Genomic DNA, 16562 nt, shown 5'->3' on the forward strand with positions numbered 1-16562 from the left:
GATTTACTCAATTGTAAAAATATATATTGATGCCATAGGGACATCAACAGAGACAATAAACTAAAAAGTGTCATGACAACACATAGTTATACAAGTATGCATTGTTTGCCCAATGTAATAGACATGTGTGCACCTTCCATTGAGTTGAATGGAACTACTGATGAGCATAAACTTAAGCATCTGCATAAGTTTTTGTAGGATTTCAGTCTTAGAGCTGCATGGCAAACTAAGTATAGACAAAAACAACGAGGTGTCCCTATGGTACCTTAGAGCAGTGGTTCCCAGCCTTTTTCGTCTGGCGAGTGCCAGACGACGAGCCACGGAGGACTGTGGTGGCGGACGAGCATCTGCCAAAATTCCACCGACGAGCGTTAACAGACATCACTGTGGAAATGCTGCCAATAAGCAGCATCATCCAGAGGCGTCGCTGCCGAAATGCCACCAGTCAGCGGCACTTTGGCAGCGACACCTCTGGATGGCACAGCTTGTCAGCAGCATTTCGGCGGATGCTTGTCCACTGGCCAGTACGTGGGCACACTTAGACGCCCTGGCAGGCACCATGGCACCTGTGAGCACCGCGTTGGGGACCCCTGCCTTAGAGACTAGCAAATTTATTTGGGCATAAGCTTATTTCCAAATAAATTAGCTAGTCTCTAAGGTGCCACAAGGACTCCTCGTTGTTTTTGCTGATACAGACTAACTCACCAACCACTCTGAAATAAGTATAGACACTATTCAGAAAGTAGGATTCTTAACCCCATAAACTATAACAATTCCAAAGACCATTTAGTCCATTACTATATCATGATGTATCATTCAGTAAGTTCCAAAGCTATTGAATCCATTCATATCAAATAAATGGCTCTATTCAAACCTGAACTATTTTTGAGGTTCAAAGTCATTAAATCTAACTATTGTTCTCAGTTTTCATATGGCAGCTCCCTTTGCATTAATTGTAGCCACATCTGGAATCTACATGGCGAAATTCAAAAACACAATGAGGAGCAGAATATTTTTTAGATGGTTCTGACCTGGCAATATTCAGGAGATATTGGAAATGTCAGAACAGAGTCTTTATCTCATGAGGATTCCTACTCAGTTTCTCAAACTCAGAGGTTAAGATAGATGTGGATAATTATTCTCAACTTTGGTGCCAAACTTTTGAAGTTCGCCATCCCTTATTAATTTGCCTCTTTAAACTTAGAAACATATGGAAATGTATGCATGCTCAGTATTGTGTTTTCAAATGTTAAAATCTTGCCTTTTTCCCCCCCAACCTCCAAAAAGATAACACCTTTCTGGTACTTTTTGCAAGCTGTGAAATTCATTGTCACAAAGTGCAAATGACTACCCAAAAAATGGTAAATTTTGTATTGAAATCTGAAGAATTAAAAATCATCAAATAAATTTTGGGCAATTTCTTAAAGTCAGTCTCAGGCTAGAAATGGGGCTTATAACACTAGTGAAATATGATAGTAATATGGTCACATGTGTACAGAGGCTTTACCGGGTGCCATTACTACACTGACAATGTTCATGCTTTACTTTTCCTGTAAATCTAACTAGTCTACGGGTGCATATTGTCATAATTTTTCTGTTGGTGTAATACCTAAGCATTAGAACTTTTCTCTTTACAGTATGTGCGAATCCATTGGATCAATGAATTGGATAGGCATTTGTGATTATCAAAGATATATATTTAACCTAATAATTAAAAAATGTTATAATACACGTGTAAGAAATAGGACACTTAAGTAACATACAAAAAAGAAAAACATAGAAGCTTTTAATCACAAAAATGTTTAACTTGTTTCAACAAATATGAAGAAAACATGAATCTTTGAATCTTTTTTACAGCACATCGTTAAAATACTTTACATACACACTGTACAATAATTATTCTTTTTTTTCAGAAGGCTTCCATACAGAAAAAAAAATAGTTATATAAAACATTCTTCATGTATCAGAAAGACTGTTTTGGATTGAAACACAGGGTTTTCTTAATCTGCTAGGTAACTGGAGTATGGGGGCAAAAATCTGATCATTCTTTTGTTCTTCTACATTCATACTGGTAAAAAGGAAAGTTGTTGTGCCTCTGAGAACACAGAGGATCATTCTCAACTAAAGCCCCTGTATACAAACCAGAACTTTATAAGCTACCTCCAAGAGATTTGCTCTTCTTTGTGCCTGGGTGCCAATTCCACAAACTCTGTACTTTTACTTGTACAGAACAATTTTTTTTTATTTTTAAGCAACAGATACGTAAGATGTTGGCGGTTCAAAGCTGTGAGTGTGCAACGTTTATGGAATTAGCCTCCCAGGCTTTTTAGGAAGTGATCATGTTAAGGTTCGCTGATGTCAGTAAACACTTTCTCTGGCGGGGGGCCACCTCGGTACCAGCTGCAAGTGCCATCGCTTCGCTTGATACAGGCATAATGTTTGGCCTGGTGCCCATACAGCTTCCTTTCTATCAGCCAGTCTGTCCAGAGACACTCATTTGGTGTAGTGATTGAGCAGGGCACCATGTAGCAGGTAGTAATCTAAATGTGAAATGTGAAGTTAGTTCTGTGTACTCATCAAAATTTTCATTAGATTGACATTTGTCATTTGTTTCACACTTTTTCAGTGTATGAAAGTTTACTCAAAATGTCTGTACTGATCTTGAAATTAGTAGTTATATGGAAATCAAATAATTTATCAAATGTATTGTACATAAGACACTGGTTTTGCAGTTCCAACCAAGAAAAAAAGTCTATTTCCTCTAAGAATTGAACCTTGAACCTATTAGACAGTCACTGTTATTGCTGATTTCTATACTTACTTTGCAGCCACAGCCCATTTGGTACCTCTGGTTAAGACTCTTCTTTTGAGACAAGGATAAATCATCCCATGGTTCAATGTAATTGCATAAATGGATGAGAACTTTACCATCATTTAATATTTGGCCTATATGGGGGGAAATAACAAAAATAAAGTTTGTGAAGCAGAGTGTACTGTAAACCCTAGTCTACATGGTGAGAAAACTCTCAAGTTTGAAACCAGTAGCTCCAAATAAGTTAGATTTCACGTGTTTTCAGTAACTGTTGTTTAAACTGCAAGTACAACAGCTCAGCTTAACTATTGTGCTGTTACATTCAGATTGAAAAATGTTAATATAATTTCTCAAAAGATGCTGATGGTCTGCCAGCAAGGGACATGAAAACAGTACTATGTGAAACTAGAATTCAAAATCATTTTACAAACATCTGGCAGTAATTAAGGACCCTATTCTGCAAACACATTTGTCATGTAAGTAATCCAATTAACCCAGTGGGACCACTCATGTGTGGAATTGTTTGCAGGATTAGAGTTTAATTTGGTAATAGGACAAAATAATGGACTGAGTCCTGCTAGAGAAAGGCCAGACTTTGTAACAGAAATTGCTATTTACATAATGATACTGATCTCCTTGGTTAAAGCACTAGAGATTTACTCAGGGGTGAAAGTAGAAATAGGGAGTTACCGGTATGGGGCTGGGTTGGGGCCGGCTCTGGCCCAAGGAAGGGGCTGATCCTTGGGCGGAAGGGGCCAGCCCCGGCCCGCCCTGTACCAGTAAGTGCCCTCCCCCGCCAGGGTAGAAGTGGCAGCCGGGGGCTCCGGCAGCAGTTTAAAGGGCCTAGGGGTCAGCCACCACTACCGCCCCAGGCCCTTTAAACTGCTGCCGGAGCCCCCGGCTGCTGCTGCTGCTACCCTAGGGCTCTGGCAGCAGGGCTCCAGCGGTTATTTAAAGGGCCCAGGGCTCCCCTGCCTCTACTGCACCGGTCCTTTAAATAGTCCCCGCTGCCCTGGGGTAGCAGTGGCAGCTCTCCGGCAGCTATTTAAAGGGCCCAGGGCAATAGAGGCAGCGGGAGCCCCGGCCCTTTCAATAATCTCTGGAGCCCCGCCGCCACTACCCCAGGGCTCCAGAAGCGGGGCTCTATCAGCAAATTAAAGGGCCTGGGGCTCCAGCCACTGCTGGGAGCCCCAGGCCCTTTAAATTGCCACCTGGGGAAGCCAGGCCTTGCCGGTATGCTGTTCCGGGGCATACCAGCTTACATTCACCTCTGAATCTACTGCTGAAAGTTGAAAAGTACTATGTACAGAGAGAGCCTTGCACGGATACAAAATTTGTATCCACATCCAATCCATAATCCGCAAAAGTGGTCCATGGATATTCACATCTACAGATATAGATTATACAAATATAAACTGAATATCAGATTTGCAGAGCTCTAAATATATAAAACCACAGTAGTAGTATCGGTATGTTACTCTGTAGATTTTTATGTTAGTATCACTTTGTTGTCCATAAATTACTAATTACAGTATTAATTCTATATTTGGTACGAAGTCAACTAGATAAATCATTAAACAGTGTTGGGGTTTTTTATATGTTAAGATTTGTTTTCCTTTTACCTGTGAGGAGATACTGCTTCTTGTTGTTAGCGTCTAGTTTCACTCCACAGAGAGATGAATCAAAAGGAGTATAGACATACTGAACATCGTTCAGTTTTTCAAACCCCTTAAACATCTGAAATTTTTCCAAAAAAATAAAAATGTGTTATTGCACCAAGAATTTTATTTGGAAACAAAAATATGACTTGAGTAAGCCAAAACTTTAGAGTAGATGAACGATATTTGAACAAAATTTTGAACCTCAACAGCTCCCATGGGCAGTGACAGAAACAATGGCTTGATGTTTCTCTTTGAAATAGGGGTGAGCTCAAGCTGTGAAGTCTGAATCTGTATCAGAAATTCAAAACCTTCCCTATCATTAAGGGTGTACAGATCAGAGGTTTGGCCCAATCTGTAATTTAAAATGAAATTTATTCCATTGTTCTGAGGTAAGAGGCAAGGGAATTATGCCTGCATTTTATAGAATTACAGATTTTAAAAGGTGCACTCTTCAGGAGGGCTTTCATAGACCCTCAAACCATTCCAATTTTTAAAATGTAAAAGACGCATTATTGGCATCTTACATTTAAGGAGCAATGGAAGAATTCAGCCACACTGCAGATACCAAGTCATTTAAAAAAGCACATTACAGTTTTAACTCTCTAGAGACACAAGTTGATCTAACTGTATTTGTTTGGACAAATGTTGTCTTTGTTACAATAATGGGGTGTCCTGTAAGGGACATCATGTAGTTAGCTTGAGAATCCCAGATTCTAAGTTCTGTCCTTAGTGCAAGCTGTTAAAAACTGCAGAGGAGACTGTTGATACTCTTCTAGTAAAACATTAGTGAGCATGCTCCTCTAGATAGATTTTCACACAAGATAGATCCACTGGTGGTGCAGGGAAAGAACCTGTGTGGAATAAAGTATACTTTTGCACAACTCCGTTATCTTCAGTGGATGCTGCCTGGACATATTCAGGGCCAGAACTTGGCCTCCGGTGATTTTGGTCTAAGAATAATTGGAGTTCTGCCTTCATAAGGAGTATGGGAACAGGCCCTTAGAGTTTACAGCCTGCAGCACTCAGCTGAAATTGGAAGTTTTTGTAACAAAACCTGTGCAATAACTATGCAGCATGCTGTCCAAATAGCACTTCCATATTCAGCTCTGAAATACATTTTTAACATAATACTTGCAAAACAAGTCTAATTGTACCCAAACAGGAGAGGTCCTAATCAATTTCAAAATGCCTGTCATCACCTACAATATGATATAACTGGAACTCCATCACAAAGAAGGCCCCTTTTGTTTACATCATACTGTGTGTTGATAGTTGCAAGGTTCACAGATTCCAAGTACAGTTGGCATTACTGGAAAAAAAATTAATCATACTCAAATTCTTCTCAGGAGATTTAAATACTGCATGGGACTTGCAAATATATTGTAAATGTGTTGGTTTCTAAAGCCTCTTGATTAAAGAATGAGAAAAAAGTCAAGAATTGATTGTTGCCATTGGATCTCTGATGTAAAACAATCTGAAATACTTTGTACAAGAAATAAACACCGAGGATAAAAAAGTGTTCTATCCTTAATGCAAAGAGCCACCTATGCAAACAAAATAAGGATGCCCAAAATTATTAAATCACAACTTCGGTGTTTGTTTATATTTATGTTAAACAAAATTAAGTCAAATTAGCTAAGCCTGCAAATCTTGTGCTGATACACACGATCCTCTCTATAAGGTGGCCATAGGAAGCAGCAGAACCATGTGCATGTTGCAGAGACACTGCTTCTAATGATAACATTGAGCCTGAATTTCAGAATTTCGAGTCCTTACAGCTCATGTTGAAGTCAATGGCAGCTGTAAGGGCTCAGCACCTCTGAAAATTAGGCCACTGATTCTAAAAGTAATGCAACCATTGCATTGCTTGAGGTGTATTCTCTTAGGATACATTTACACAGCATAAACAAAAAGATCCCTGAGGCAATGAATCGCAGAGCCCAGGTCACCTGAAGGGCTAAAAATATCACTATAGACGTTTGGGCTCTGGATGAGCCTGGACTCCAAGACCCTCCCACCTTGCTGAGTTTCAGAGCTATGGCTACAGTCCAAGCTTGAACTTTTGACTCTGCAGCATGAGCCTGAGTCAGTTGACCTAGGGTATGTCTACACTACGAAATTAGGTCAAATTTATAGAAGACGGTTTTTCAGAAATCGTTTTTATAAGTCGACTGTGTGTATCCCCACACAAAATACACTAAGTGCATTAAGTCGGCGGACTGTGTCCACAGTTCCGAGGCTAGTGTCGACTTCCAGAGCGCTGCACTGTGAGTATCTATCCCACAGTTCCCGCAGTCTCCACTGCCCATTGGAATTCTGGGTTGAGATCCTAATGCCTGATGGGGCAAAAACAGTGTCGTAGGTGGTTCTGGGTACATGTCATAAGACCCCCCTCCCTCCCTCCCTCCCTCCCTCTGTGAAAGCAACGGCAGATAATCGTTTTGCACTTTTTTCCCTGGGTTACCTTGCTGACATACCACAGCAAGCATGGAGCCTGCACAGCTGACCGTCACCGTATGTCTCCTGGGTGCTGGCAGACGTGGGACTGCATTGCTACACAGCAGCAGCTCATTGCCTTTTGGCAGGAGACGGTGCATTACGATTGGTAGCCATCGTCGTCGTATTCCTGGATGCTCTTTTAGCCGACCACGGTGAGGTCGGTCAGGGGCGCCTGGGCAGACATGGGAGTGACTCAGCCAGGTCATTCCCAGCTTCTGCTGAGTACCCAGGACATGACGAGGCTAGCACTTATACTGCACCGTCTGCTGCCAACCTAAGACGTAAAAGATAGATGGATCAAAACAAGAAATTGACCCAATTTGTTTTGTGAAATCATCGGCCTGCTAAGCCCAGGGTTTTGAGTTCAGTCCTTGAGGGGGCCATTCTGTATGACAGTTGTTTGTGTTTCTCCTTGATGCAAAGCCACCCCTTTTGTTGATTTTAATTCCCTGTAAGCCATGTCGTCAGTCGGCCCTCCCTCTGTCAGAGCAACAGCAGACAATTGTTTCACACAAAACCAAGCGAGGAGGCAACGGTAGTGTAATGACGAGAAGGACATGGTCATAGACTTCTCACAAAGTACGGGCCGGGCAATGTGCCCCGGCAATGTGCACATCATGCTGATGAGCTCTGCGTGAGCTCTACAAACATGCCGGCCAAATAGGAAATGAAATTCAAAAGTTCGTGGGCCTTTTCCTGTCTACCTGGCCAGTGCATCTGAGTTGAGAGCGCTGTCCAGAGCAGTCACAATGGAGCACTCTGGAATAGCTCCTGGAGGCCAATACTGTTGAATTGTGTCCACACTATCCCAAATTCGAACCTGCAAGGCTGATTTCAGCGCTAATCCCCTCGTCGGAGGTGGAGTAAAGAAATCGATTTAAAGAGCCCTTTAAGTAGAAAATAAGGGCTTCGTTGTGTGGATGGATCCAGGGTTAAATAAAGGTAATGCTGCTAAATTTGACCTAAAGTCGTAGTGTAGACCAGGCCCTAGGCTCTGAGACTCACTGCCGTGGGACTTTTTTTTTTATTTGCTGTGTAGACATACCCTTATGACAAGATATAGTGCTCCCCTTCAGTGCTGAGCTAGCTTGAGTCCTGTCCATGCAAAAAAAACCCCTAACTCTAGTACAGTGGTGCTTTGAATTCATGATAGCAAGTCCATTATGGGGTATAGCTTACAGCCTGAGTTACCACGACTCATCAGATACTAACTGTGACAGGTTGGATCACAAAAACCCCCTTGAGGCTGCCAACCGATGTGCCAAGACTACTTCTGCCCCTGCCTTCCCTGCCAGCTTGGGACTCCAGAAACCTGTCTGGTTGTGCCAGACACACTTGCTGGCTACAAACAGAGACCCAGGTCTGAATGATGTCCCACAAACTGCAGCTTAACTGAAAGCAGCTTAAGTGTTCCTGTCTCTAACACTCAGATGCCCATCTCCCACTGGGGTCCAAACCCCAAATAAATCTGTTTTACGCTGTCTAAAGCTTATACAGAGTAAACTCATAGAGAGAGATGCACAGCTGTTTGGCCCCCCAACCCCCAGTATTAATACATACTCTGGGTTAATTAATAAGTAAAAAGTGATTTTATTAGATACAAAAAGTAGAATTTAAGTGGTTCCAAGTAACAGACAGAACAAAGTGAATTACCAAGCAAAATAAAATAAAACACGCAAGTCTAAACCTAATACAGTAAGAAGGCTGAATCCAGATAAAATCTCACCCTCAGAGATGTTTCAATAAGCTTTTATCACAGACTGGACGCCTTCCTAGTCTGGGCACAATCCTTTCCCCTGGTACAGTTCTTTTTCCAGCTCAGGTGGTAGCTAGAGGATTTCTCAGGATTGCAGCCCCCTTTGTTCTGTTTCACCCCCTTATATAGCTTTGCACAAGGTGGGAATCCTTTGTCCCTCTCTGGGTTCCCAGCCCTCCTCCTAAATGGAAAAGCATCAGGTTCAAGATGGATTTCAGTACCAGGTGAAATGGTCACATGTCCTGTGAGACCCCAAGCCTTCATTCCTCCCAGCCTGACTTACAGGAAGGCCTGCAAGCAAACAGAGCCATCCACAGTCAATTGTTCTGGGTGATGGGAGCCATCAAGATTCCAAACTACCATTAATGGCCCATACTTTGCATAATTACAATAGACCCTCAGAGTTATATTTCATATTCCTAGTTTCAGATACAAGAATGATACATACATACAAATAGGATGACCACACTCAGTAGATTATAAACTCTGTAATGAAACCTTTCAAGAGACCTTTTGCATGAAGCATATTCCGGTTACATTATATTCACCACTTATTAGCATATTTTCATAAAATCACAGAGTGCAACGTCACACTAACATAGGCTATGCTGCTAATCCAATAATTTTTGCAACTCCAGTGTTATTTCATCTTGTGGCAGCTCTCATTCGAGTTAATCTAACTCAAGCACAGATAATTTAACTTAACTCGGCAGTGAAGACATTGCCATAGAGACTGATATAGAGGTCTAGCCAATGATTTTTTTTAAATGATTTGGATTATGTTAAAGAAGTGGTTCAGATCTGTCCCAATAAATAACTTCCTCTATAAGTGGTGCACTGAGGATTTTTAAAACATATGAAAATGGCCTGGTGCCATGCCACACTATGCTGTGAACCACTTAGATCTCTGGTTTCAGTTGGATCACTTTTCTAGATAGGAGACATCCAAGGAAGTCCTAAGGACTACAAACAGTGGTACGGGTGATTCAGTGGGTGGAACTCTTCTCTCTGTAGGCATGGACCAGCCTGATATTAGAGAACACTGTGTTCTGGCAGATGTTGTCTCACTGAAATATATAACTGAGGTCATGGCCACTTGTAGTCATTTAAAGGTCTCATGGTACTTTTCTTAAGGGTATGAGTGCTAACCTCCATGTTAACCTGATTAAATTCTGTTGTGGTAATTACATTCTGTCTGCTATATTCTCCAGGCATTTTCAATTGTAGGAGGCATTGTTCTTCCTTGTGCAGGGTTGCTGTTCTTTGTTTAAACACGTGCTGTATTTTTCACTAAATGTGGCTGCATTTCTCTAGCAGTATATCTCCTAGATTTTCATTTGTGCCCTAAATTCAGCCCTGGAATGGAACTACATTTATGTGTACTAAAAATGAATTTTCTCTGTATATCAGTTTAGGTTTGTAAAGTGCTGTGATTTCTTGTGGGATGGTATTGTTTATATGGGCCTCATTCTACTGCTGTTATACTTAGTGTTCAGATACACAAGCAGTCCCTTTAAAGGTAGTGGAGTCATAGAGTCATAGACTTTAAGGTCAGAAGGGACCAGTATGATCATCTAATCTGACCTCCTGCACAACGCAGGCCACAGAATCTCACCCACCCACTCCCGCAACAAACCTCTAGCCTTGTCTGAGCCATTGAAGTAGTCAAATCATGATTTAAAGACTTCAAGATGCAGAGAATCCTCCAGCAAGTGACCCATGCCCCACGCTGTAGAGGAAGGCGAAAAACCTCCAGGGCCTCTGCCAATCTGCCCTGGAGGAAAATTCCTTCCTGACCCCAATATGGTGATCAGCTAAACCCTGAGCATGCGGTTTACCCTGAGCATTATGTACCTTGCTATGCAAGAATGGGTGGCAAAATCAAGATTGTTATTATTTATATTATAAAAGCAAATATTATCTACTAATACATCACTTGCTAAGTTTTAGTGTTAGTGCAATACTCTAAATATTTTTCCCAGTTAAAGAAAAATTACTTAAATTTAAATATCTACCACTAAATATAAAATAAGAGTACAAAGCGTCAGTACCTCTTTGTACTGTGTAACGTAAACTGCGTGTGAGACTAGTAGTAAAACTATGTTGCTGCTGGTTACAAAAATTTTTTAATTGTGTTAATATTTAACGACCTAAATTGTGAACATTTTGACACTATTTCTTTAAATTATGTAGATTTAGTCTTCTCTGCAATGGGAGGGAGCAATGCTTTTAACATAAAAATTAACACAACAAAAAATGATTACCCACCGTCTTATAACTGTGGTTCTTTGAGATGTGTTGCTCATATCCATTCCACTTGTGTGTGCACGCCGCATGCACAGTTGTCAGAAAGTTTTCCCTTAGCAGCTCCCATTGGGTCAGCTGTGGAGCCCCTGGAGTGGCGCCTTAATGGCGCTGAATATATGTCCCTGCTAACCTGGCCCCTCTTCAGTTCCTTCTTGCCCGCTACTCTGACAGAGGGGTAGGAGGATGGGTATTGGAATGGATGTGAGCAACACATCTCGAAGAACAACAGTTACAAGAAGCTGTGTAACCATTTTTTCTTCTTCGAGTGTTTGCTCATGTTGATTCCAATTAGGAGACTCCCAAGCCTTATCTAGGCGGTGGGATCAGAGTTATGGAATCGCTGATTGGAGCATTGTTCTGCTGAAAACTGCATAATCTCTGGCATGCTGGATTATGGCGTAATGAGAGGTAAAGGTATGTACCGAGGACCAAATTGGTGCCCTGCAGATTTCTTGGATCAGGACCTGGGCCAGGAATGCCGCTGATGAGGCCTGTGCCCTTGTGGAGTGTGCCGTAAGTGCCGGGGCTGGTATCTTAGTCAGCTTGTGGCACATATGGATGCAGGAGGCAGGGGTGGCTCTAGCCATATCGCCGCCCCAAGCACGGCAGGCAGCACACTGCGGGGGGGCGCTCTGCTGGCTGCCAGTTGCCGGTCACTCGGCTCCGGTGGACCCGCCTGCCACCCTCCCGGCAACCAGCAGAGTGCCCCCTGCGGCTTGCCGCCCCAAGCACACGCTTGGCATGCTGGGGCCTGGAGCTGCCCTTGGTAGGAGGTGATCCAGGAAGATCTTCTTTGAGATGAGAATATAAGTCCTTTCATCTGGTCTGCTACTGCTACAAATAACCAGTTCGACTTTCTGAACAGCATAGTGCCCTCTATGTGGAAGGCCAGCGCCTGCCTAACATCCAGAGAGTGCATCCTTTGCTCACGGCTAGTGGCATGTGGCTTAGGATAAAAAACAGAAGAAATATGTCTTGGCTAGTATGGAAGAATGACACCACCTTCAGAAGAAAACCCGAGTGAGACCTAAGTTGCACCTTATCCTTGTGGAAAACTGTATAAGGTAGGTCAGAGGTGAGGGCTTTTAACTCAGTAACCCTCCTTGCTGATGTAATGGTGACCAGGAAAGCTACCTTCCATGACAGGTAGAGGAGGGAGTAAGTCGTCAGCAGTTCAAATGGGGGCCCCATTAGCCTGGAGAGGACCAGATTAAGGTCCCACACAGGAACAGGCTGTCTAAGCTTGGAGTGTAGCTGTTCCAGCCCCTTGAGGAAACATCCTACCATGGGGTTGGCAAATACGATACATCCGGATGCTCCCAGGTGGAAGGCTGAGATAGCAGCGAGGTGTACCTTGATGGATGATGCTGCCAGGCCTTGTTGTTTCAGGTGCGGAAGGTACTCTAGAATGAGTGGTATAGGCATCTGGAGTGGAAGTATGTGTCACTGGGCACACCAGCAAGTGAACCTTTTCCACTTAGCTAGATAACTGGCCCTGGTGGATGGTTTCCTGTTGCAAAGTAGGACCTCTGTTACCAGTTCCAAGCACAGAAGTTCCATGGGGTTTAACCATGAAGCTTCCAGGCCATGAAGTGGAGGGACGGAGGTCTGGGGATGAAGGCGACCGTGGTCCTGAGTGATCAGGTCAGGGTGGAGAGGTAGCGCGATCGGGGCATGCACTGACAGCTCCAGGAGTGTGGTGTACCAGTGTTGCTGGGGCCATGTTGGAGCCACCAGAATTACCTCTGCTCTGTCCCTGCAGACCTTGAGAAGTACCTTGTGCATGAGAGGGATCAGGGGAAAGGCATACAGCAGTCGGCCTCCCCAGGGTAGAAGAAATGCATCCCTAGTCGAACCAGGGCTGTGATTCTGGAAGGAGCAGAACATTGGGTACTTCCTGTTGCTCCGAGTGGCGAACAGATCGACCTGAGGAAACCCCCACCTTCGGAAGATGGAGTGTATGACATCCAGATGGATGGACCACTTGTGGTTGTGGAACGAGCTGCTGAGGAGATAGGATGCCTCCAAATGAATGGAGTGGGCTATGCAGAATTCCCATAGCCGGAGGGCTTCTTGACATAGGGGGGAGGAACGGGCTCCACCCAGCTTGTTGTTGTAAAGCATGGCAGTGGTGTTGTCTGTCATCACTGCCACGCACAGTCTTTGCACCTAGGCCTAAAAAGCTTGGCATTTTAGATGCACCACTCTCAGCTCCTTGATATTGATATAAAGGGGGAGCTCGTCCTGCAACCATAGGCTCTGTCTGGAGATCTCCCAATTGCGCCCCAACACAGAGCTGACACATCCATAACTAGGGACAAGGAGGGCTGGGGGCTGTTGAAGGTGCTTCCTTCACAAACCATCTGAGGGATGAGCTGCCATTGGAGGGACTCAAGAATGTGTTCCGGGACCTTCACCACTGAGTTCAGGCTGTCGCACCCTGGGCAGTAGACAGATGCAAGCCGTGTTTGCAGGGGTCCGAGCCTCATTCTGGCATGCCAGACCACATTAGTGCAAGCTGCCATGTGGCCAAAGAGACTCAGCTCTCCCCTTGCAATAGTGGTCGGGTACCTCCTGAGGCCTTGAATAATATTTGACATGACCTGGAAACGAGTTTCCGGTAAAAACGCCCTTGCCTATACCAAGTCCAGCACCACTCTGATGAACTCTATTCTTTGGGTCGGTGATAAGGTTGACTTGTTCACATTGAGAAGGAGGCCCAGTCTTTCAAAAGTCAATCTGACTAAACGGACGTGAGATTCCACCTTCTCCCTGGTGTGCTCCCTGAGCAGCCAGTCGTCTAGGTCTGGGTATACCTGCACCTGTCCAGAGGAAAGCTGCTACGACCAACATGTATTTGGTGAACACTTGGGGGGCCGTCAATAGACTGAATGGGAGGACCGTGAACTAATAATGTGTGTGGTCAACCACAACCCGTAAGAATCGTCTGTGCGCAGGCTGAATGGCTATGTGAAAATATGCGTCTTTCATGTCGAGGGTGGTGTACCAGTCTCCCAGATCCAGGAAAGGGATAATTGTGCACAGAGAGACCATGCAGAACTTCAACTTCACCATGAATTTGTTGAGTCCTCGCAGGTCTAGAATAGGTCTGAGACACCCCCCCCACACACACACACACAAACCCTTTGCCTTGGGGATTAGGAAAGAATGGGAGTAGAAACCTTTGCCCCTTAGTTCCTGAGGAACCTTCTCCACCGCTCCTATGGTGAGGAGGGCCTGCAGCTCCTGGTTAAGGAGTTGCTCATGAGAAGGTCCCTGAAGAGGGATGGGGAAGGGGCATGGGAGGGTGGGGAGGAGCAGAATTGGGGAGAATATCCCATTTCTACCATGCAAAGAACCCAGTGGTCCGATGTTATGGCATGGCAGAAGTGGGATAGACGATTCATACAACAAGGGGAAGGATCCGGTGTCATGGCAGTGTCATCCTTGGGTGTCATTCAAAGGCCTGCTTAGAGCCCAGTAAAGGCAAGCGATCACCATTCCAATGACCATCACTGGTGGTAAGAAGGAACTGAGGAGGGACTGGGTTGGCAGGGGGAAATTTTCAGCGCCATGAAGGTGCCACTCCTGGGGGCTCCACAGCTGACCCGATGGGAACTTCTAAGGGAAAACTTTCCGATGACTGTGCACACGGTGCACACGCACCTAATTGGAATCAGTATGAAAAATCACTCGAAGAAGGAATAATTTTTGTGAGGAATAGCTTAAAGAAGCCTCTCCTGTACGAAAAGTACTAAATAGGCCCCCTGGGTAACATAAAAGTAGGTGGAAGAAGAGGAGGAGCATTTTGCTTAGTTTGTATAGTAACAACCATATGTAGAATGTTATCACTAATGGGATCTATGAGAGTAATAAGTCTTGCATCCCATGGCTAAATTAAAGGGCTTGAATGGACTTCAGTAAACTGATGCTATAAGTTCAGCTTTACTACCTTTCCCATAATAGATTGTGTGACTTCATAACTTGTTAAAGCAACTGAGGAAAGGTTAAAAGAATGGAATACGTTTAGCTTGGCTAAATGATGGATAAGGAGGAAAATGATAATTTTCTACAAGTATCTGAAGGTTGTAGACACAGCATATGTCTCTGCAGCATTTTGGAGCATGTGGGAGCAAACCTCCTAGGACGACAGATTTGGACTAGCAGGTATCACAGTAGCACTCTAATAACAGCTGTAAAGACAGTGCTTTGAAATTGTGGCTCAGACTGGAGCTTGGGCTCTGAAGTTCACCCTCACCTCTCTAGGCTTCAGAGCCCCAGCCTTAACTTCAACTTCAAAGAGCTGTCTGTACAGCTATTTTTAGAGAGCTTGCATCTGCACTCTCCAAAATGCTGTGTAGATATACCCTGAAGGGGGGAGAGATTGTTTGGGAATGTCAAAAGGGATGTATCCTGGCCTAACAGCACAAAAATGTTCAGCAGAAAATTTAAAGATTGTGGTTGAGGAGTATTTCATAGATTTATAGGTTTTAAGGCAAGAAAGGGACCATTAAATCATCTAGTCTGTCCTCCCGTATAACATAGGTTTGGTATTGTAAAAAGAAATCTCGTTTATTGGGCCTCGATCCTGCAAACATTTATGCACATATGAAACTTCAAGTATGTGAGATGTTCTAACAACTATGGAAAACTTTGTCCAAAATAATCACAAGATCCTTAATTACCTGAGTGGCCAAGATCTTCCTACAGCATAGTGCCTTCTAATGTTGTGCTATTGCATTAATTCACTACGAAGCTGGTGGAAAGAGTGCCTGAATCAATAACCTACTTCATCTGTTGCATCTTCCATCCAAATAGTAACCAGTTCTGGGTTTACAAAGATGGTGAAAACTGATGAGATCATAGTGCAAGGCAGTATAGCTGCACGTCATCCAATGTATAGGAGATCTCAGAGAGATGCATTGTCAGTGTGGAAGAAGGAGAATTTGGGGAAAAATTAGGATATTTTAATTTTCTGACGTAACTTGTTTGAACACTTGGATTGTCTTTTAAATATGTCATGTTGGGAAAAGACAGGAAGTGAGGTCATCAAAACTCTTGTTTTAATAACTGAGTTCTTCTAATTAGGTCTCAGTTACTTAAGGGACTGAGATTTACAACTGAGGCCACTGTTCCACATGAATTACAGTTTAAATAGATCTCACTGACTAATTCTGGTTCAGTTAAGTAGTTCTTATTGATGTAGCCAGTACTGGACCTGAGTCTTACCTTACCTTACTAGACCTTTACACAAATGAAGTACTACATTACTCTACAACTAGTACTGTTGATTTTCTTGTGAGTAAAGATGGCAGAATCTGCCCCCCTGCATTGTAATGACTTATAACAACAATCTATAACCCAGTATTCCCCGCCCTCAGCTACCCTTCCACCCCTTTTTTTTCCTTTCCACCCTATGACTGGAGACAGGTTTCAGAGTGATAACCCTGTTAGTCTATATCAGCAAAAACAATGAGGAGTCCTTTTGGCACTTTAGAGACTAACAAATTTATTTGGGCATAAGCTT

The 16562-nt window shown here is 43.4% G+C and overlaps 2 protein-coding genes across 3 annotated transcripts in view; one reads left to right on the forward strand and one right to left on the reverse strand.

Moving 5' to 3' along the window:
- SYN2 (synapsin II) overlaps window positions 1-16562 on the forward strand; it is a 435882-nt gene that overhangs the window by 276705 nt on the left and 142615 nt on the right. The window lies entirely within an intron of this gene.
- TIMP4 (TIMP metallopeptidase inhibitor 4) overlaps window positions 768-16562 on the reverse strand; it is a 55675-nt gene continuing 39880 nt past the window's right edge. The window contains exons 3-5 of the mRNA XM_030569940.1: window positions 4435-4549; window positions 2822-2946; window positions 768-2540 (exon numbers count right to left, since the gene is read on the reverse strand). Of these exons, the coding sequence (XP_030425800.1) occupies window positions 2343-2540; window positions 2822-2946; window positions 4435-4549 (438 nt within the window). The 3' untranslated portion in view covers window positions 768-2342. The remainder of the gene's footprint in view (window positions 2541-2821; window positions 2947-4434; window positions 4550-16562) is intronic.

Source organism: Gopherus evgoodei, chromosome 7 (genome assembly GCF_007399415.2).
Source record: "Gopherus evgoodei ecotype Sinaloan lineage chromosome 7, rGopEvg1_v1.p, whole genome shotgun sequence".
NCBI classification, from domain to species: domain Eukaryota; kingdom Metazoa; phylum Chordata; order Testudines; family Testudinidae; genus Gopherus; species Gopherus evgoodei.